At 37.5% G+C, this 23569-nt stretch overlaps 1 protein-coding gene across 1 annotated transcript in view; it reads left to right on the top strand.

Moving 5' to 3' along the window:
* Window positions 1–797: 797 nt before the first annotated feature.
* LOC104159409 (usherin-like) overlaps window positions 798–23569 on the top strand; it is a 138319-nt gene continuing 115547 nt past the window's right edge. Inside the window, exons 1-4 of the mRNA XM_009697307.1 lie at window positions 798–1075; window positions 1247–1389; window positions 9769–10397; window positions 21119–21453. Coding sequence (XP_009695609.1) covers window positions 798–1075; window positions 1247–1389; window positions 9769–10397; window positions 21119–21453 — 1385 coding nt within the window. The remainder of the gene's footprint in view (window positions 1076–1246; window positions 1390–9768; window positions 10398–21118; window positions 21454–23569) is intronic.

The following is a 23569-nucleotide window of genomic DNA, read 5'->3' as shown; positions in this document are numbered from 1 at the left end:
CCAATAGAGAGAAGGAAGAAAATAACAGCAACAAAAAATTTCTGTTGGAAAGACCAAAGAAAGAAGCAAATGGTAACTACTGGACCATGAAAAGCAAAACTATTGTACAAGAGTTTAAATGACAAAGGCAGTAACTTTCCAGTGTTTTAACTCTCTGGAAAAGAGCTACAAAGCTATGGCTACAGACATGCATTATATATAAAAATTCCAGATGTGTTTATATACAGAAAGTTTCTTCAACAGATTGTTTTCTGCTTAAAGAAAAAACAAAGCCATAAACTCATGGGTGCAAATTGGCATAGTTCTTTTTACAGCATGCAGTGAAATTTGCAGCAGCTAAAGGTCATTGGTGCTATCGTTACTGATGCATTTTGATCTGCAGTTACTGGACTTCATAAAAATTAATTTCCTTAACAAAACAGTGGGCTGTTTTGTTTTAGAGATTGACATTTCACTGAATCTATTTTGATTTCTACCTAAAGATCTTCTTTCCCTTAAAATTTCTTTTAGGATGATTATTAATATATAAGGGTGATAAGGTACCTGAACAATAAAAAGTCCGATCAATTTTACTCTTCCTGAGTAACGTTTCTGTGAGCATCTCTAAATTCTCGAGGTGGCAGAGCTGGGCACAAGGAGAAGTAGATAATACTTGAACAGGTGGTAGAGAATATGTTGCTTCTGAATTACTTTTGGTGTTTGGAGCTTTGCTTTTAGCAAAATGATATTCACATAACAGTATTGGAAAGAAGAAAATGAAGAAATAGCATTGTTCAGTAGTGAAAATGTTAAACTAAATGGACCATGTTAACATTGCTGTTGATCCTGAGGAACAGTTTTTCCAGTATATGGAGCATTTTGTTTCCACCCAGCATATGTTCTCCATGGTTTTCTCTGCTCTAATTCATCCATGTTTTTCGACAGCTCCAGATGGCATGATGCCTCCAAGGCTTTCATCTGCCACTCCGACCAGTCTTCAGGTTGTCTGGTCTACACCAGTTCGCAACAACGCCCCAGGCGCGCCCAGCTACCGACTCCAGATGCGGCGGAGGCATTCTGCTGGTGACATTTTAGAGTACGTAGACCATAGCAAGTCCATGATCAACTGCTGAGCAAGAGAAGTCCCATTATCTTGAATATAGCTCACCTTTAGGGTGGCTGGTTTTGTTACAAGACACGTAACGTTTACTCTTTCTTTAGGTGCTGGGATGCTTAATGATGTAACTCATGTTGCTTTCCTTTGCAGTTTGCTTTCCAGCCCTACTGCTTCCTTACAACACAGGGTTGGAGATCTTCAGCCGTACACTGAGTATGAGATGAGAGTGGTTGCCTCCAATGGTTATGGCAATGCTTATAGCAACTGGACTTCAATGACTACAGCAGAGGACAGTAAGCAGTCTGATCTTATTTAACTCCCTTTAGCAGAAAATATAAATAACAGTTCAGCTGCCATTGCACGTAATTTCTTTTGATTATCTAACTTTCTCTGTTAAATAGCAATAATATATTTCCTTCCTGAATATTAACTAACTCCTAAGGGATCAAGTATCTGTTGTCTTAGATTTTCATGAAACATTAATATTTAAATATATGTTTTGTGAAGCAGTATCTTATTTCTTTATATAATATCCTTCCATGCACGTGTGTTCATATATGGTTAGTTTAAGATACACTGGTAACTATGGCTTTGTAAGTGATATTCCTTTATATTCAGGGACTTGATTCTGATTTCAGTCATATCAGAGGAAATAAGTTGAAGTTAATAGTATATGATAGTTGTCTTATTCTGTGTTGAGAATACCTAAGATGTACCACAGCTGAACAGAACTTTTAATTCCCAGTGATCTTTGTTAATTCAAGGTGGTGATCTACTGGTGTGAAATTGAGTTTGTCATTGCCAGTCCCATCACTTTCCTCATTAATAGTTCTACATTCTGTAGACACACTCCACATAATTTGTTCAACAGTCCCTTGATTCAACAAACAGGTATCAGCATATATGTACAACTATTTAGTTGGCAGGGTAGGATTTTGCACCTAATACAATATGTAAGCGGAAACATATAACAAGACTTGAGCTTGTTGTACATGTTACATATACAAAATACATAATTTCCTTTTTTTTTTTTTTAAGAAACAGTGCTATTAATTTTCTCTTACAATGTCGCAGGATATCTAATAGCACACTTTTTGGAAAAAATCTGATGTTCTCAAATATACTCTTTGCATTTTTATTTTTTTTTTTTTAAATCAGTAAGGGATGACCTCATTTTACCAAATTTTAGAGAAATTAAGTGTTTTCTAAAGAGATTTTTCCTGGTATACCTTGTTTAATAAGAAAGTAAGTCATTCTGAGCAGGAAAAGGTGGGGTGGAGGGTGTTTCATTACTGGTTTTATTACTATGTTGCTTTCTCTGCCTTCACACCAAAGTGCTTTGTGGTCTTTCTCTGTTTTACACGGATATGAGATCTGCATTTCAGACCGTAAATTTAACCTGATGCTCATATGCAATTGTAGCAAATATTCAGTGCTCATGGCTCAACTTCATTTTAGTCCCTTCTGTAAATGGATAGCTGTCTATCTCAAGAAAACACGCAGAAGGCGGCATGTGTTCCCACAATTGTAAAATATTTTTCTTTGAAGATGAACAAATAATTGACAACAGAAATTTATCTGATAAATCCATTTAAGCTCCAAAGATATAAATGCTTCTATGAACACATTACCTATAAGTAACTACTTAATAATTGTAAACTCTGAACTTGGTCTTTACATACCAGAGATGTGTTACCTACTTGTGAAAATCTTCGTTGAGATTCAATTCCTTTATTGTAATTGTTTGTTACCAAAAGTGGGTATGATATTATTAAACTTGTCTACATTCATGGTATAAATGCAACCAGTCTCCTATGACTATGTCACTCAAATTGTAATTATTATTTAGCTCTGGTCAGATAGTTCACATAATGTTGTTTCTTTTTAGCTAGGAGGAGCACAGAAGGGCATTTAAAAGGCATCACTTGTCAATATATGTAAAAATTATTTTTTTGTGAAAAGTAATAGGTGTAGAATTTTAAAATTCTCTTTTTGGGAGTTAGGTATAGCGCAAAAGGCCTACATGGGACATGCATTCCTACATAGTCTTCTTGAGCATGTATGTAGAAGTTACCTGCTGCACAGGACTTGGATGATCTTTGCACACTAGCATGAAGTGCTACCCTCTGCAAAACCTGGCTGCAAAAAAAGCCTTAAGTTAGTATGGAAGGCAGATGTTGCCAAAGGAAACCTAAGAACAAGAAAATAAAAATATAATACCTCTGCCAATGTTTACACAATGAAAATATTTTGACATTAACAAACAATTCGCCTCTTCAGCTATAATGCCACGTCTTGTTCCTTAGCTTAAAACAAACTTCTGTAGTTCAGGTATAAACTCCATGTCTCCAAGAGGAAAATTATTTTCCTTAAAATGTCCTCTTCCATTTGCATCAATACTGCTGAAGAATACATACTGATGTGTCCCCAGTATCCAACAACCCTTGTAATTTACAAAAAAACCCTCAACTTTCAGTGGTGACAAAGGACTCTGGTTTTGGTGTTATTGTGGAAGGCTGCCATCTGTGAAAGGATATTCAACTCAATTGCTCAAGACTGAATGATTGTCATTGGCTGTAAGCAGTATTTCTGTCAAGGTTTCAATAAGTTTCTTATAAAACTGCCTGTACTGACAGCTTGTTGCAGAAGTACACTTAATTCCTGGCCCTGCTAACCAATAGACTTTGACTTTTTAAAGTACAATTTGACAGTAGAAATTTCCCGTATCTCTTACTCTGTTGAAATATATGTGTGTACACAAGTTCTTATTGAATTTTATGCAGTGAATATATGTCTTTTTTGTTTCGTCAAAGCATAAAATGTCCGTAGGAGTAAAATATACGTGTGTGTGTTTATGTGCACATACACCTGATAGCAATAGGTGTAAATCAACACATCCACTTTTAAAGTCAATAGACTTCTACAAATACAAGCTGATTTCACAATGAATCTGCATATGGTATATTATTTATGATAAATATTTAGTAAACTAGGAGGATATTACAAATTATTAAGGAAAAATTAGCAAATGCTGCCATAAAAATCTGTTGTATCTGATAATAAAATGTCTTAATATACAGATTAGTAGGTTTGGGTTATTTTTTTAATGCAAGAAAAAAAATGCTGTACATAATTTTCAAATACTTCAGTTTACATGAGTGGGGCACTAGTAACTGATTCCGTGCATTTTTTTAAAGTCTAACCTGCCCGTGCGAGATAACAGTAATGTACATATCCTATGAATATTTTAAAACCTGCTAAACATGTGTTAATAAAAGATGTTTCTTCCAGTGATCTTGGTCAGTATAGCATCAGACTATTTACTGCCAGACAAATAGAAACAGTTGATGAAGTTTCTGAATTAGCTCTTGCTTTCAGTAACTTGAATGTAAATTTAAGATAACTCTCTTGCAATCAACGTAATCACCACTGAACTGAGAGGTCAGTATGTACCATTGAACTGAGAGCAGAATTTCATGCATTGCATTCAGAAATAAAATGAAATTTTCAACTGATATCATCTTTTTTATATGTAAAGTTTTCCCTTTTGTTATGGCAAGTCTTTGAGCTATCTGAGAAGGAAGCTGTAACGGAGTTGTTACAGTTACCTGAAGCTGGCCCGATGGCAGCTGCTTCATTCTTAGGGTGTAGCTTTATGATTTGCAAAGTTATATTAGCTGGTAGCAATCCATACAGTGATCAAAGGGATAGTTCCCAAATGAGAAAGATGCTTTTTCTAGTGCTTGAGAAAATCCATCTTGGACAAGTTTTAAGCTACCAAAATTGCTACTTTAGAGAAAAGCTGCCTGTTCCTTTCTTTTCTGTTGAATGTCCCAAAAACTGTCTGCAGTCCAATGAGTAGCGTCCAGCAGGACATCTCAGTCACCAGCATGTTCTCTTCATTGGCTACACTTCAGTCTCATGGGCCAGTGTACGATCCCAGTATGGAGAGCTCTTACTGAAGCCCTTTTATAAGTGCCTGGCTTGCACTAGTTGGGAGAGAAGGTTTTGCAAGTTGCCTATCAGGCAGTCCCATTTTTCATTTTTTAGTTCTTACATAAGTGACTGCAAGTCCATCTCTTTTATGTATAAATAAGTTATAGACCAGTCCAATGTTTATTCACAATAAGTACAGTCAAAACTATGCAGTAGTCACTTGAGTTCATTATGTATGGAAGTTGCTAGCAAAAAAAAGCAACTAAAAAAAAAAAAAAGAGCTCCTGCAATGTATCAGCTGAGCTGTTTCTTGACAAAACAGGGAAGCCTTATTCTTATCATATAGAGTGCTATGGTGTGCTCCTCTGGCATGCTTACCCCAAAGCTTTGTTTCCAGAATGAGGAAAAGCCTATTCTCTTAAAGATTCCTTAAGTAGACAACAGAGGCAATGCAGGACAAGAGGATAGATGATGCAGTTCCCAGCTTTTGGAAGCGCTTGCTTTCTCTGCTGATTATATTCTCCTACTTTAGCTATGTAAGTTAGGTCCATGTAATTTAGGCATATAAACTAATCCATAGTTAGTTGATGTGAATGATGTCACCTGTGCTTATAAAAGGTAAATGGAAACTGAAGCAAAAGAAGACAAAACCTGGTGAGGTGATAAAGGGAAGATAAAGTAATGTGAAATACATAACAGGGAGAATAGCAAAAGGACAGAAGAACAAATTAAGCAGAAGTAGTATCATGGCAGATACGATACAATGGTCGTATGATAAGTAGTACAAACTGCCCATACACGCCTATAGATTAGGAATTAGAAGTTTCTTAACTGATAGGCTGAGGTTCTGGGACCAAAGTGCATTTGGAGTAGTAGAGGGCAAAAAGTCTGAATACTCTGAAGATTGCTCTTAATACGTATTTGAAGGGGTTCATATGGACTGCATGTCATTGCATGAACAGCTTAATGACTTTTGAGTTCTGTGATCTGATGTGACAAAAGATTCCTGTGGTCTCTTGTGCTCAGAGACACACAATTTGGATTTTCTGCTGGATACAGTTGGTAGTATGTGAAAGACACCGCATTTTGTTAACACGTATAATTTCATTGTTCATGTTCCTGAAAAGAGTAAATGATTCAAGAATAAAAGGCTCGGAATTTCGATTCTGCTTAGTGAAAGAGTTTCCCAGCAAATCAGGTATTTCTCATTAGCTTTAAAGGGCAGTAGTCCAGGTATATGTCTCTGTATATTAATGAATGTATAGATTCCGCCAAAATACATCCATAACAGTACAGTTCCTTGCTCCCCTAGTCTGTACAATAAGTAAACAAGTGTGTGGTTCTAGTCAGGGAATTAAAAAAGATTAATGATAATTTTGTGCCTTCATTTTAAGTCAAGTCTGAACTTTTGAAGCAGATGAGCAAAATAGCCTGCCATAAAAGATAATTTCATTTGCCAAAATGAAACTACCTTCTAGTATTAATACTGTAATGAAATGGTTTGAAATATGAACTAAGAACCTTAAGGAAAAAGATGCCCACTCTTCCCATGGTCAGTAGTTACTTCTATAAACACTTACATCCATGTAAAAAGCTTTATGATTTTATTTTCATCATTGTCAGGCTGAGCTGTGTAGCTGTCATACTTTGCAGTCTTCCCTCCAGTGACAACCACATTGACAACATGTTATACTCCACATTGATTTTACAGTTAAGGAGCTGATTGTGATATATAGGGATTTTAAGAATTCAGCTGAGAGGCTGACTTTTGCCTTTTATCATTCCATTAAAATTTTATAACCATCTTTTTCATGTCATTTCATCCATGAATTCTTACTTTAGAAAGTGATAGCTACTGCTGTGAGCATAACTTTTCTCATGTTCAGAGCTTTTTATTGTATTAGCAAACTATCCCAATTATAGTTAATACTCATGTTTTACATAATTGTGGTGACCCTTTCAACCAAGCAGTATCGTGCTAGTTGATTTGTATATAGAATTAGATGATTCTGCTTGCCATTTAAAAAGAAGCTACACCGAACAAGTGTTGGGGACCAGGATTTAATGCTTTCCCATCCAGTGGGGCCAATTAAGCATCTCTCAAACGTCTTGTTTGAACTCAGAGAGTCTTAAAAGTCTCTCATTTAAAAGGGCAGTAGGGAATGTGTGGGTAGGTATGCTAGCTACCAAAATATGCTTTTTTGAGGGGAGGGGGAGGGACTAGGGGGACCCAAAGTTTAAGTTTGACAGCTCCTCCCATGCATTACAGATTGTCCTCAAGAAATGAGTCTAAACTCTTGGGGGGTTGAAGCACAGGTTCAACTAATTACCATGAATGTTTCACCTGTAATGCTGGCAACTTATTCAGTAGGAATAGAAAGGCTTCTCTGTTCCCTCACAATAAACTGCTTGATTGTTGTGGAGGTTTTTTTGTTTTGTTTTGTTTTTTCCTCCTGCAGAAGCTCACAGTATGATAGCTTATTTATGAGATATAATTAGATAAAATGCAAGTTTGTAGCTCAGTGGTAAATATTACATCTTTCAACTCCCCTCTCCCATTAAACTAGAATTTGCAGCAACTTATTTTCAAGGTCTTAAATTCCAAAGCAAATTTTCCTCTTTCCCCTTCACTCCAGCAAAATTTTCATTTTACAGAATGTACATCTAATTCAGATTTACACCTCCACCTCTCGACCTTTCAGTGAAGTCTAAATAAAGGACCAAATTTTGTTCCAGCTTATGACCTAATTGATTTTGCCCAAGAGTACATGCAAATAGAATTGAATTACTCTTTACAAAAGATCGTCTTTTATACTTGTAAATTCAGAGATCTAAATTAATCCTAGAGTGCACAAGCATTAAATATAGAACTCCATCCTTATCACTGTGAGTAGAACAGGTTATGTGATATGGATGAATTTTATGGAGTTGCTTTGTGATGCATCATATAATGAAAGAAAAAACACTGTTACTTTTTCAAATTTAAAAGAAAAAAGAAAGAAAAAAAAAGAAAGAAAAAGAGCTTGCTATCCCGATTTTACATCACTGTTTCCACAGACATCAGTGGAATAATTTTGATTTACCTCTCTCTGTATGTAAAAGGAGAATCGGGACTTCTGCCTGCTTCACCTGTTATTCTAAAATATAGGAGAAGCCACTTATTGTGCTGGATTTATTTGTTTTCTTTTTTGGGGTCCCCCCCCCCCCCCCCCCCTCTTTCTCTTTTCACTTAAAAATTATCAGGAATTATTTAGCTTCTAGTGAAATAAATGATTCTTCCTATGGAGATACTCTTCCTTGTGGTTTGGACAGCGTAAAGCTTCACTAGGAATTAAATGACAGTGGTGTTGACTACAGTGGAATTCAACATATGCTATGCCCTGTGTCCTGGAGTCTTAGCACACCCACAATCACTAATGAATTTTAAATTTTCAACCCTTAGCATTTGAAACTTAGCCCCCCCCCCCAAAATCCCCAAACCTAAAGCTATTTTAAACAATTACTAAATCCAAGTATATCTTTTTTTAAGATTTCAATAAAATGTAATGTTCACAGAAAAATCTCATAAATGTCAAAATTGCTATAGGCAGAATAGGGGGGAATATAGTATTTTCTTGATCTGCTGTAGCAATTTATAGTTTTCAGGACGTGGTTTATAAGAATGCTAAATGTTCTGGAATTACAGCTGTTACTGATCAGTGATTGAGCCAGATTTGTGTTATTGCACCATGTTCTTGCTTGTACCTAGAGAGCAGTAAAGCCTCAATATAATAAAAAGCACCTGCATTTTAAATGAAATTTCAATTGAAAAACTTAACAGCCCTTCAAATTGCAGAATTTAACGCAGCCCAGTAAAGCTTAAATAACACTTTGCCTCCACAGGCTGAGGGTTTTGCATTCAAGGTGACTTGATTGTGTCGCATGGTGAAATTATTTACAATTAAGGAATTTCTCTGGAGGGCTGCAGAGTATTTGCTGTTCCACAACACCTATGCAGGCATATGGTCGGTCTTTTTCAGTATTCATGGAAGCTCCTGAACCTTTATGATAATTGAATCAGTTAGAGTGCTGAGTGGAGCAAGCATAAAACCTGTTAACCTAAAGGTCAGATCTGTGCATTGTTTATTTATCAGTAGGTGAAAGAGCTAAATCGGCAGCTTCTGTCACAGTCGAAGTAAAAAATCACCTATAATATTAACAGGGAGTAGATAAATTGCAAAAAATGGATTAGAATTATAAACAGAATGAAGTAAAATATTGAATATGTAATGAGAGATGCAGTAGGGGCTTACTGAGCTGTAAAATATGCAGCTTTGTTATGCCTGTGCCATTGGTTGCAATTAGCAGCTAGCACTCTAGAAAAATATCAACGAAAGCTAGAACTGTAGCTCTATATGGATACTTAGCCACACACTTTCCCCACATGCTAACAGCATTGATAAGACACTTTTGAGACACAGGAGGAAAAAAGATGTAGAGGAGGAGAGAGGAAGGTTGGGAGGAAGGGAGATGTGCTTACAGAGCAGCTTGCCTTTGAGAAGAGAGCCATGTTCATCCCTTGAATAGCTGGGCCTACAGTTTCTGAGGAAATAGGCTGTTTAGTAAATTTGAACTTCTTTTGTCATTTTGAGCCTCATTTGACGAGTACTGCTTGCTAATGCTGACTTTTACAAATCACAGACTATCAGTAATTTTTCTTTCTTTTTTTTTTTTTTTTTTTTTTTTTTCTGTTACAGAACCTGGACCTTTAGATCCACCACTTCTATTGAATGTTACAGCAAGGGCAGCAAACATCACCTGGCAGCATCCTTTAAAGCCAAATGGCATTATCACTCATTATAATATTTACCAAAATGGCCAACTGCAAGCTACAGTGCTAGGAACTAGATCTAATTGCACCGTAGGAGACTTGCATCCTTACACTGTCTATGTGTTTCAGGTAGAAGGATGCACTTCTAAAGGATGCTCTCTTTCACCTGAGACCCCAGAAATACAGACTCTTCCAGATGCACCTGAGGATATTCCTGCTCCAGAGCTGTATTCTGATACTCCAACTTCTGTCGTCATATCCTGGCAACCACCTGCTCACTCAAATGGTTTGGTGGAAAATGTTACGATAGAAAGGAGAGTGAAAGGAACAGATCAAATATCAACTGTGGTGACTCTCCCTTTCAGTCGGTCTATGAGCTACATTGACCAGAGTACTGCTCTGAGCCCTTGGCAGAAATTTGAATACAGACTGCTGATGAGCACTCTTCACGGAGGCACGAACAGCAGTGCGTGGTCAGAAGTTACCACGAGACCATCAAGACCTGCTGGTGTTCAGCCGCCTGATGCAGAAGCGTTGGGACCGCATTCAGTTAAGGTAGGAATAATTCTCATGGCTGTAACATGTTTTCCTTGCAGCAAATGTGTGTTTAAGAGGGACGTCTACTGGCTAAGCCAACAGATTTCATTGCTGCAGGGGTAGTTGAATAATTAGTGCCTGTCCTTTGGCTCAAAAGAATTAAGACTCCTTTCTGTTTTGTTTGTTTTTTTTTTTTTTTTTCCTTTACACCAGCAGCTGGCATTATACTCTGGTTCATTTTCTTCCTTACACACCTGACATATTTTTAATATTAAACTTGAATGCTTACTTTTAACTCCTTAATCAGATCAGAAAATGACTACTACCTTCTCAAAAATTTCAGGACTTCCTCAAAACACTAAGAAGTAAAAAGATTTTTTATGTAATTAAATCTTGTGTATAATTATAAGATTTTTTAAAAAATAGCTAATGAAGAAAAAAAATACAATTGTGGTTCTCCCGAGTTACAAAAGAAGAGTCTTACAGGACTACCTCGGAAGTTTTCAATTATTCACATCGTTCTGTTGGGAATGAACTCTAGAGGACAGGATAACTACCATTGTTTTGGCTTGCATACAAACTTCATTCAGGGGAAATTAGTGTAACCAAACAAGAGGGATTTTTGTAGCTTAGAAGCCTCTTTTGTGTAAATACACACATGCTTCCATGGATTCAGTCTTGTACTAATGCCAAAAGTATTGGTACAGTAGCTTGCTCACCAGAGCACAAAACAAAGGACATTTGCATAAGATTGAAGTTCATCTGTTAGATTTATTATTTTTGGTATACATTGTATTTTCAAAAGGTAAACAGAGTGGCGTTACCAATGCAGTCTAAGTAGTTTGAGGGTAAGAATTTAAGCAGTAAACCAATGCTGATTTTTTTTATTTGTTCACATACAATTTTAAGCTATGAAAAAAGCTATTCACCATTAGACAAAAAAATCCTGAGCTTTTAAAATTATGTTTTAATGTCTAAGGAATTGCATGTTACCTCCACGTTAATAGCAAATGAGTTCAGTATGAGTACAATGGTTACTATAAGAATTAATAGTGATCGACTACTAGTAATTGTGATGAATTGCCAGACTGCTTATTGAAGATTTGGGCAATCTACTTCCAGTACTCTGCCCTCTGTGCTTCTGTAGATATATCTTAATATCCACCACAATTTATAGTAAAGCATTTTTCATGGATTTACCAGAAGCAGCAATGCTGAGTAAACAGTAGCCCTAATTCAATGGCATGCTTACACACATGTCCACATTTTATTGCATGAGTTTTTACACATTGGCTTCAACTCTGAGCACAAAGAAGAAGTCATTGCAACCTTTAATGCTTCAGTTAGTGTGGTAAGGGCATAATAATTTTATATCTTACCCATATTTTTTCTTTCTCCAACTGCAGTCAACAGCCAATCCTAATTTTAAAAGCCTGTGAGTTATCAGAGGTCTTGTCATTCTTTACTGGATGTCTTTTCTTGAGATCAGAGGTGTGTACTCAGTTGTAATTTTATTGTCTTTTGCTCAGCTCCAAGATTAAGTAACCTACCAAATAATACTCAAAGTAGTTTGGTCATTTATTTCTTCTGAAACTTGAAACCAGATGGTGCAATATTCACTCTGTAATAATTTAATTTCAATATAACAATACTTTTAAAATTTGTTTTCCTTTCTTGACGAAGAATTTAAATACTTTTTCCCCCCCTTCTTCCCCAATCATTGACATTCAAAGCTATTTAAAGCCCTTTAATGTCTACATTGTATGACCTTCTATATGAGTGGTGGTCATATTTTGTGTTACTGCTGCTCTTGTAGTCTCAGGCTTGCTTTTCCACCTGGAGACACATATTTGTTTGGTCTGTTAAGACTAATTTCTGTCAAAGATGCTGGACCCTGGATGTTTGGGGTTTTTTTTCATGACTCAGTTTTACTGTTAATTTTTCTTTATTTTAAATATTTAGGTTAAAATGTTCAAAATAATTAAAGGTGGCAGCATTTAATTGAGAAAAGTGACTTATGTATATGCCTTTCCAAATATACTCTGTTCTGAGTATCTGTCCTTTGGCAAAAATTCTCTCTCCCACTGTACAGGGTATTGGTATCCTTTGCTGATACGGACATAGATTCTTTGAATTTATCTAGTATTTTGTTTTACTTAGTATTGTTTAATTTCATAGTCATTATAACTGGAGGAGAGTTGGGAATACTTGCTACAGTTCCTGTGCAAAGGGTATTCTATGGCTGAGACATTACTTCACTTCTGATTTCTAAGATTCTAAAACTTGTTAAAAATCTTAACATTTCTTTTACTTGTCCAGGACAGCAAGAGATTTACTTTTTTCTTAGCTTTTATTATTCTTTTTTTAATTATTATTTATTGTCTGTTTAAAAAATTGAAGTAAAGTTATAGGTGCAGAAGAGCTCATTGCATTTCACCACTGAAGAGTTTATGGACAAGGCTTGTTGCACCCAGCCATTTTCTCGCCTTCTGGTTGTTTGCAGACACTGGGAAGTGACTGGGATTTCATCTTACTTTTTGGTCTTCTTACAAGTCTGTCAAATGGATTAGCTAGCTAGTGGTGGTGTTGTTTCCTTCTCTTCAATTTTATGGCAAGTTCACATCACAGTAGTCAGACTCTGAGACCAGCCCGTCGGCTGTGCTGTGGCACTGAGGCTGTCTTGTGGTCCATGTGAACGTTCTGTACTAGAAGAACACAAGAAAAACAAGGTAGCAGCTGTTTTAAAAATATTTGGGTTTTCTGCCCATCTCTTTCAAACTAGGGTGTAGATCTGAATAGCTGCTCTGCAAACCCCTTATGTCCTTTCACCCCAGAAGTGTGCTAGTTGCACAGGCAGAATGACTGTGAAATATTGTGCAAGGTTTGCCACTTAGTGGTTGAAAAGTTTTCCTCTGTGGAAACAGGATGGATCTGGTTTGGGATTGCTTTACATCGGTGCCTTTAAACTCTGACAAGAGTCCCTGAAAGGTGTACTTTCCCTCCTGAGCAGATCAAGCCCACCGCACCTGCAGTGCATATCTCACCTATGTAGCATTCAAATCAAATTTGTGGAATCTGGTTGTGCTGTACAATGCTTTCATCTTATTCAATGTCTACAATCGTAACTCTTAAGCAGAGAGTGGAAAACAAGCCGCCTCTCTGGGAGGGATATTTTAATTACCTCTTGCCCTAGAGAGAGCTGTCCTCTCAGATTAGAGCAGAAAGTATTGGAAGGGTGCTGTGGGAAAGGTTCGTGAGAGGCTCCTTTACCAAGCCATGGTTGCAAATCAACAGAGGCTTTCAGCTGTCAGTGGAACCAATCCCTAAACCATGAGCGCAAGTATTTATTTCTACTGAAAACAGAGAGAATTTGAAAAAAAAAACCAAACCACCACATATTTCCATTCCTTTATTTAGTCATAGAATCAATATAAATTGAGGATGTGAAGAATTCAAAGTGCTCCAGGATAGTACTCATTTGAGTATACAGCTTATTTTCATAGACCAAAGCTCTCACTCTGCAAGGAGGAAAATATCAGCACAGCAGGTCACTCTTGCCATAAATACTTCTGATGTGTGTGTGCTCCTTTAACATTTAGTTTTAATCGGAATGGACCGATATCTCTCCATAACATTTAGCTTACTTTCTTTTGTGCAACGGAAAGTGTAAAGCTGTTGATAATTTTTAAAGTACCCATTTCTGACACCTGCATGATATTTTTTAATATTTGCTGAATTGATAATGTTCATGGTAGCAGAATATACTGTGCAATAAACTGCTTTTGTGACTGGTTAAATGCCAAAGTGAAGTGGAGGTATTCAGCTACTGCAAAAGCCGTTTATTTACTACATGCCAATGCCATGAACATTAGTCCTGTTACACAAGATTTGCTATACCCTAATGTACAGAAGTATAAAAGAAATTGTTTCCTTTTCTTGTGAGGGTTGTAATTGCTGTGCTGCTTCAATCTCACACTTCACACTGATACGACATTCGGGAATGTAGCTAGGTTGAGTGGCTTGAGGAAGAGGCTGGTTTACACAGTGAATAATTGTTTAAAAGAGTTCTTTGTGTAGGAAAAGCATTATCTGGCTGGATACACTGAACTAAATTAATTGTAGTATGCAAATTCTCCAACTTTAGCCATTTAACTTTTGATAGGAAGACTTCCCTTTCGCCGCTGTGGTTCTCCCTTGAGGGCTTGGCCTGGGGAAGACAGCTGTAGTCTTGATCGTTGGCTTAACTGGAGACTTGCTGACGCATCGTTTTCCTGCATTGCTCTCCCTTGCTGGCCAGTGCCACCAACTGGACCACTGATGGATAAGAAACTGCAGCCATTTCCTGTCATTCTTTGTGTGACATTTTTCTCAAGGTAAAAGTTGGCATGAGCTGTATATGATCCTGATGTTTCTCTAAAGGGGAAAGGATTTTTTTTTTTTTTTCCTTCTTCTTGGTGCTTGGATAGGTTATAAGAGAATGGTTTCATCCTGGTGGGATGAAATAAGTACCTCATTGACATATAGTTCTTGGGCCATACTATTCCTTCATGATAACTTCAGTTACAGAAACTTCCTGCAATTTGATTAGATACAAAATGAGAAAAATAAAAAATTATGATGATTTCATTGACTTCTTTCTTAATATATATGTGTTGCCTGCTAGAAATGAAGGGCCAAACTGTCATTAATTTCTTTTTTTATATATTGATTTAATATCACGTCATTGATTTTCTGTGGATTAATTCTTTTTTGTAAGTATTTCCTCATGACTTCTCTGACTGAGGAAGGGCTGTAGGCTTTTTAATTCCATTGTCATTCATGTTTGTTGTTGCCCTCAGAGATGACAATCACTTAATTTACAGTTCGCCTACCATTCTTTTCTTTGTATAGAAGAAGCTGCAGCAGAGAAACCTGGTATTCCACCCTACAGGTTGAAGAATGTCATCAGTTTGCTGTTCACAGAATCTTCAAGAGTTGCAGTTTGCACTCTTTCTTTGAAAAAAGATTACCATTTATTGCTAAAGAGCAATAAAGTTTTCTAGTAGCTATTTGTCAAATTTGACTACTAAATTGCATATGCAAGTGAGCAAATGCAAATAAACAAGCCTCTGTTTTTATAGTTGTCTTCTGTTCTTCATTAGCCCAGAAGCTGGATAGTGGACCGCTAAATGCCTGTTGTTGTGTAAATAGGCTTGGACTAAAATGCGCAAGAGAAAGATTTCAGCTGTATGGAATGGATACCACTGACACATTTAAAGCAATATACCCTGTAGTTATAGTTTGAGTATCATCCATGAAAAGTAAGGTGTTTTCTTTATCCATTTTCCACTTCCTATGGAACTGCACTTATAGGCACATGTTCCTCAGCTGTTTTTTGGCTCATACATTAATAGTTGCTGTCCTGTCAAGTTACTTCTGATTACAGAACATTGGATGCAGTGGTGATAACTTCATGATCACTGAAGTTGGTGAATAACAGAGAGGTGATCCTTTAGTATTTTACCTCTGCAGATCACCGTGTGGTAGAGAATGATGCTCTGAAGACCCTTCCTCTCTTCCAAGTTAAAGCCCCCTGTTGCTATTTCATTCTCAAAATGCTTCAGATGCAGCTAAGAACATAATTTTAAGAATATGAACAACCCTGATACCTCAGCCTTGTACGCTAAAGGGACATGCAGTAAGCCCACATAGCAGCTTCATGCTGGGGAGCAAAAAAGAGTTTGGACTTTATTCACCACACTTCCAGTTTTATGCAGGTAAGCCTGGTACATTGGGGAAATTGTTTAGGAGCGATTGATCCCTGTATGAAGATTGCCTTGTAATGCTGCTAAGGTCAGTGAGACCTTGGTTTATTTGCCACATATGTGCTGCTCGAGTGACTTAGGATACTCCAACACCCACAGGAAAAACCTTAACTTGCACACTAGAGCTTTTCCACGTTTCAGGGCTGTGATTTTTTGCACCTCTTGCTCATTTAGTACAGAGCATACAGTGGGGTGAACTACTCAGGGTTTCATAGCATTATCCCTCTGCTTTTGATATAGCTTAAACACTTTACTGTAGTAGGATCATAAAAGTATTGCTTAGGATCATAAACAAATGTTTCTGGTTTTCCACTACTCAAGCTAAGTGCTGCTAGAAGTTTTTGTAGTAGCAATCTGTTACTGCAAACTTGATTGTGCCATTCTTCTGTGGTAGTGCTTGCTGAAGTTGGATGTAATTCACATGCAAAGTGTGTGAGAATAATTACCAGTGACCTCTGTCAGGATTTGCTTTTCTAGTGTGATACTGGCTGTTGACTGAATCCTGCTATAATTTCTGTTAAGACAGATAAGAACTCATGAGGAAATTCATCTCCCAACTACTTTTGGAGGGACTGCGGGTGTTGGCAGAGGACTATAGTCCAGTGGCTGGAATGCAGAATTAGGGTAGCAGGTCTTTGTTTTCAGTTTTGCTTCTTTCTGATACATGATTTAGTCTGGGATTTAGTCTTTTCATCTGTAAAACTGGAATAATAATACTTGCAATTTGAGACATACAACGTGCTTTGAGACCCACAGTGAAAAGCTTTCAGTAGTGTATTTATTACATTCACTTTGTAGATGTTACAAGCAGTAGCTAGGCAAAATGAGAATAAACTGAAGCCAAACACACTGATTTAAAAGCAAACTGTTGAAGCCTGGCCTGAACTAGTAAAATAGTTACCCACATGCCAATGCGTCTCTTCACATAGCTCAGATTTAAATTGCAGGGTTCCAACTGCTGTCAAAAAAAAAAAAAAAAAAAAAGATTTCCAAGGTTATAACTGTTTAATGGGAGGAAAATGGCTAATTTCTGTCTCTTTAAATTTTGTGATGGAGAAAACAAGGTGCTTTGATCTTTAAATGACAGCTTCCAGAGTCATTACATTGAATCAGTTAATCTCTCCCAGTAGTTACCTTATTCTCTCTTCCTCATGGGCATCCTCTTTCATGGTCTCAGTGCTGAGCTTCAAATCAATGAACAAACTGTTACTGCTTCCAACACAGCCTGTCTAGCGAGCTTTCCCACTTTCATGCATTGCCAAGCTCTTACCTCAAACCTTGGCACATCAAAGTGGAGAAGAGGTCCAGTAGTGCCACATGTGTGTTAATCAAGCTGGCTCCATCATCTTCATTTACACTGAATGGGTCAGGCAGTCCCCTGCCTCTTGGCAAGAGAGGTTTGTCAGAGACTGCATGTCCTGTCATTCCCAGGTGACATATGTAATCCAAAGCAGGTCAAGTGACTGTAGGTATCCTTGGTCATCCATTTATTAGTTTAAAAAAAAAAAAACCTAACCAAATCAATAACTGGTCTACATATCTTTGTATAACTGATCTACATATCTTTCTATGAGATATCCATGCCCAGAAAAAATAAATTGCATTCTGTGTCATGCTGCTGACTGAATATTCTTTTTGTTCAGGCTAGTTTTCATTTCTCGTAGGAAAAAGAAAAAAAAAAAAGTTGAGAAATTTCCCAGTGGAAGCCCCACGAAGCATCTGTGTTATGTACAGTATGAGGTATTTTATCTACAAATGCAGAGCAAATGCTTTGAAGTAGCACCTGAGAGTTTTTTCAAGTTTTACCAGCTAGTGCACATGCTGTATAAAACTCAGGAGATGAGGTTCTGGAGCAGTGTCTGTTCTCCTACCCATGTTATTAATCTTTTCCTTTATGTGAAGGGGTTACAGGATATAGTGAATCTTGTGCAAGTTCTATTAGAGTAATTTTGTGCTTTTAGACATAAAAGTTAGGCATCTAAAATGTAATGTAATTAAAAAATCTCCTCCTCTCTTCCAGGAAATAAACCAAGATTTGGTACAAGGTGAATATTTTTTGACAATTTACTCTTTTGAGAGGGTAGTACTAGGAATTTTCCAAAGCATTTGACTTACAGGTCTTTTATTAGAAGCCACCTTGCATTAAACAACAAGAAAGAGGGTTTTTTTACTAATAATGACAGATTTACTTTATTAATATTCCTAAAAAAGACCTCAAATAAATTATCTTTAGTTGCATTTCACTGAGGCAGAATTTCAGAATGGGTGCTACACCTCAAAAAAGAGTAACATAATCATGGTTGCAGAAATGGGTGTTTTGCTGTAGTGTGTCAGACCTGAAAGTCTTCTGTGCTTCTCCCAGCAACTTCAAAGATACGTGCCTGAAAATAAAAGTGAGTCATGCACATTCCTCTCTTTCTTTGACATATACAGTGCATACAGTGTGTGCAGTATGGTACCAACAAAAAGCACTGGGATTGGAAATTTCACCTGAAATTTACTGGCCTAAATGCTTTCTGCCTTGTTGTGGTTTAACACCAGGCAGCAACTCAGCCCCACCCAGCCGCTCGCTGACTCCCCTCACAGTGGGATAGGGAGAGAACCAGAAGGGTAAAAGTGAGAAAACCTATGAGTTGAGATAAAGACAGTTTAACAGGTAAAGCAAAAGCCGTGCACGCAAACAAAACAAAACAAGGAATTAATTCACTGCTTCCCATCGACAGGCAGGTGCCTAGCCATCCCCAGGAAAGCAGGGCTCCATCACACGTAACGGTTACTTGGGAAGACAAACACCATCACTCTGAATGTCCCCCATTCCTCCTTCTTCCCCCAGCTTTACGTGCTGAGCATGACATCATATGGCGTGGGATATCCCTGTGGTCAGTTGGGGTCAGCTGTCCCGGCTGTGTCCCCTCCCAACTCCTTGTGCCCCCCCAGCCCCCTCGCTAGTGGGGTGGGGTGAGAGGCAGAAAAGGCCTTGACCCTGTGCAAGCCCTGCTCAGCAGTAACGAAAACATCCCAGTGTTACCAACGCTGTTCCCAGCACAAATCCCAAACATAGCCCCGTACGAGCTCCTAGGAAGAAAATCAACTCTATCCCAGCCAAAACCAGCACATACTTGCACTTGAAAACGTTTTCTGTTGTCTGTGCTAATCATCCATTCTTTGCTTCCTAAGCTTATGGCTAGATCACATGAACTACTTCAAAATGAGAGTTTTGTTCAATGTCTATGAGAATGGCGCAGAATCAATTCATATGTTCTGTGAAATTTTGCATTGCTTTATCAATAGTATTTTCTTTATTTGTTTGGTTGTGATTTGGGGCCAGAAGTAACAGAAATCTGAATCCAGCATTTGAGAATTAGCCAGAGCTAAGCCTTTCCTATGTGGGCACCAATAATCTTGTTTGCGCTGTCTTTATTCAAGATCACCCTGTTTCTAATTCTCTGTTTAATAGTATTCCAGATTCTGTTATCAAAATCCTTCAGCTTTCTCCAGTACTTTGCTGCCAGGTTTCTTACAAGTCTGATGGCCTAAGAGGTCCTTCTGTACCTAAGATACAACATTTCCTAATCCCCAAGGGTCCTTTAAAAATAATTTCATAAATCAAGCTTCTCTGTTTCCATGGCCGCGTGTAATTGTGCATATACCTTTTTAAAGATACTTTACAGGCTGGAGAGAATTAAGGAAAAAGTTCAACTTAACTGAAACTAAAGTATCTTAGTATTACTATTTAACACTTCGGTGTTATCTTTGTTCATTTTATTCTGCACGTACCTTCATCTAGGTTTACCCCATTTCTGTGTTCTTTGCAAAGTTGGATTCAATCCTTGATTATCCCATGCCTAGGAGAAAAAGAGACAGCAATTGTTATAGATGAGTGGGTCAATGGCAAGGAAACAGTCCCAAGGATGAGCAAAGCAAAGCTGGTATACTTCCTACACTGGGACTTCTAGGGGAGGAAGGATTGATAGATGCTCTCACGCTACCTTTATGAAACTTTGAGATTCTTAATACAGTTACATGTCCTCGTTGTGTCAGTCTGAAGTCCCCTCTGTCATGATACAGTGGCAAAAAGCCTTAAAAAAGAATAGAGAGCATCTTTGCAGTTTACGGTACAGTGATTTGAGTGTGATTCTTTGCTGGATCTGGTAAGAATAAATATATAGAACAATATACTTAAAAAAAAACAACAACAAAAAACAAACAAAACACCTGAACTCAATTTAGTAAGAGTAAAACCACAGTAAGTGTAGCAGTATGTTTGTGTATATACATAAAATATGAATTCTTTATGTAATTTCTAATTTTTTTGTGGTAAAGTTTTCTCAGCATGATTTTATAGTTCTAAAAATGGAAAATTGTGCCTGTTCTTTGTCTGATACTTGCGTAATTTATTACTGAAAAATAAAAGGGAACACCTGCATATTTCATCATATAAAGAGTGCAGACAAATCTTGGTTCTCATAGGAGCTACTGCAGTTACACATTTCTGACAATTGTGCAAACACAAAATAAGATTTCTTTTTACTCTGCCACTGATAGATGAGCACATCAGGTAACACACCCTAAGAAGACAAATGACAGTTAGTGATATTTATGATAATTATTGTACTTTTGCTAATGCTTCTGAACATCTCAGAATTTTGAGTGAAGTGGAGCATTCATACTTTACTGGTGAAGCTAAATAGTAGATTTTTCAATGGCTACAACTGTTACTGCAACCCTCACTAAAATTAAAGGAGGTTAGATTTCTAACTGATGTACTTTTCAAAATAAAATTTCAGTTAAAGGTCATACATAAGCGTGTTTTGATGAAGAAGGAAAAGCACATCTTCAGATCCCACTTATGTCCATCTATAGCATGTTGTGTCTGTATTTCTGTGTTCTGACTGCAAGAAATCGGTGATTTTAATTTTTTTTCTCCTCCTTCAGGTCTCATGGAAGCCTCCTCTGATACAGAATGGTGAAATCCTTAACTATGAGATTCGCATGCCTGATCCACGAATTGTCATTACTGGGAACACTTCATCAACATTAACTCATTTGGTGACTGGTCTTATACCCTATACAAACTACTCGGTCACTGTAATAGCTTGTTCTGGAGGTGATGGCTTTCTAGGAGGCTGCACAGAGAGTTTGCCTACAAGCGTGACTACACCTTCAACAGTTCCTCAGAGTGTTAGTCCGTTGTCTGTGACTCCAATCAGTGAGTCCTTTATTGCCATTTCTTGGCAACCACCGCTAAGGCCGAATGGTCCTCATCTGAGGTAAGCTCTTAGTTGCGACTGAGATAGCATTTTTCTTCTCGTTACCTAAATCTGACTCAGAAAATTCTGGGTGATGCAAACTTTATGATGTGATCTCTTAATTTCTGACTTTTTGGAGTTCCTCTTTAGGCTTCAGGAGTCAATGAGTGGGCTCAGGGAAAGCGGGTATGTCTAGAAGCAGATAGCAGGGTGAGCTTTGAATTGTTTTGAAATTAAGAAGAGCCAGGATTATAAAGAGAAAGTGTGGTGTTTGTGCTGTGTTTCCTTTGCAGAACACATTCAGGAAGGCTCTGGGTCTTTCAGATGACTTTACAAATACCCTGTGCTTGCTCCTTCTGTCTTTTCAGACAGCACTGATTTGTAAAGTCATAATTGGTTTGGTCTGCAGCATCAGGCACTTTTTGGTGACAAGTGCAGGCAACAGGCTCCACCAACAAAATAACGAGAAAAGAATGAGATCTCTGTGAACATAAGTATTTAACTCATCCAATATTCTCAATACTCTGTGTGGATTATTCCACATAAAAAGAAAGTGAACATTTGGAAGTGTGATGACATGAAATAATCTTCAAAATGTAACCAAATAATAAATTGCAAATGAAACAGTGCATGAGAAAAATGGAAGTTAAAATTCTACAAGTTTGGGGGCAGAGCCAAAAATGGGAAATGCAAGGAAGTGCTGGGTGTAGCAGGCTGGATTTCACCACAGGAACCAGAGAAAGGCGTCTCCTCTGAGATTTGTCTGGAATACTGCGATGGGGATCTTGACTTGAATCTGTTGATTACTGAGTGTGTGTGTGCGCGTGTATGTGTGTATACATTAAAAAAATAAGTATTTGAGTGCATGAAGACTTATAAAGACAAATGTATCTTTATATATGGTCAATTAAAAATGTCAAACAAATCTTTCATTCTAGTGCTTTAACATATTGTGAAACGTTGTGCATGGAATCGTATCTCTGTACTCCATATGTTCTGGTTAGTAGCTCTCTTCTAGGTGCACTGATGGGTTCAGTAATTATGTAATGCCATTTCAGTTGCATATGTTATTACAGCACAGTAGCTTGACTGTTTCTTCAGGCTTAATTAGGGTACACTACAACTGAATGAAATGATGATTGCTCTACAGTAAAATTTTAAGTTTTTGAAAAGCAGTCCCTGTTATTCTGGGGTTAACAACATGACCATTTTACCATAGATTATTGAAGTAATTCAGCACGACCTACATCTGCAGACTTCATTTCCTTCATGGTGTGCCATGCTGCCCTCAACAAGAACCACTGAAGCAGCTGCTCTGTACAGCATGCTGGAGCAAGAAGTCTGCAGCAAGCAGAGTAGCAGCAGCAGCTGCCAGTGGGGGTGATTTACACATGATCACCATTCAGTGTTCCAAAAGATTTTGATGTTTTTCGTGATTTGTCTATGAAATATATTGGACAGAATATGCCAGGACTGTTCCTAATAAAACTGCAACAATCTGCCTTTGGGTTCTGTTGAGAATGATGAACCACTCATGTGAGAGTTGTTCTTAGGGTATAAAGTCATCTGAATGTTTTGATAGAGTTGGAATTTAATTAGTTTTTACTATTTAATTTCTAAGGTTATACTCCCAACTTCTGCAGTAATTTGGTTTGACATCAGTAAAGTCAGTAGCACAATGCTTGTTTGTACCTGTTGAGAATTACTCCCCAAACTCAAGGGCGAAAGTTTTTGGAAGTTATACACGTACATCCTAGTGGCCATGGAGCATAGGAAGTCTCAGCTCTCTTGTAACAGAGCTTCTCAGTCGATTTCTCATTTTGAAGCAATGCAAACAAAATCACTGTGTGCAGTACCTAGTTAATATCCTCTTAATTCAGGGTCTGAAATCTGGAATGGTATTGTCCAACATTTCCTCATCAGACTGGAGATGATCTTAACGTAAGAAAGATAAAGTGTCAAATTACACATGAAGCCAGTGGTCAGAAAGATCATTACAGCGGGGTGGTGACCCACTCCAAGGCATTCTGCAGAATGCTTAAACAGAGAAGAAAACATTTTCACAAATAAGTGCTTAAAGCGAGAGTCTTTAAGATCTGCCTGAGTATCCACATACTTTTGGCTGGAATTGAACAGT

This window comes from Cariama cristata, unplaced genomic scaffold (assembly GCF_000690535.1).
Source record: "Cariama cristata isolate BGI_N322 unplaced genomic scaffold, ASM69053v1 scaffold4253, whole genome shotgun sequence".
NCBI lineage: Eukaryota > Metazoa > Chordata > Aves > Cariamiformes > Cariamidae > Cariama > Cariama cristata.
The sequence above is the reverse complement of the archived record's forward strand: the minus strand, read 5'-3'. Positions and strand labels throughout refer to the sequence as shown.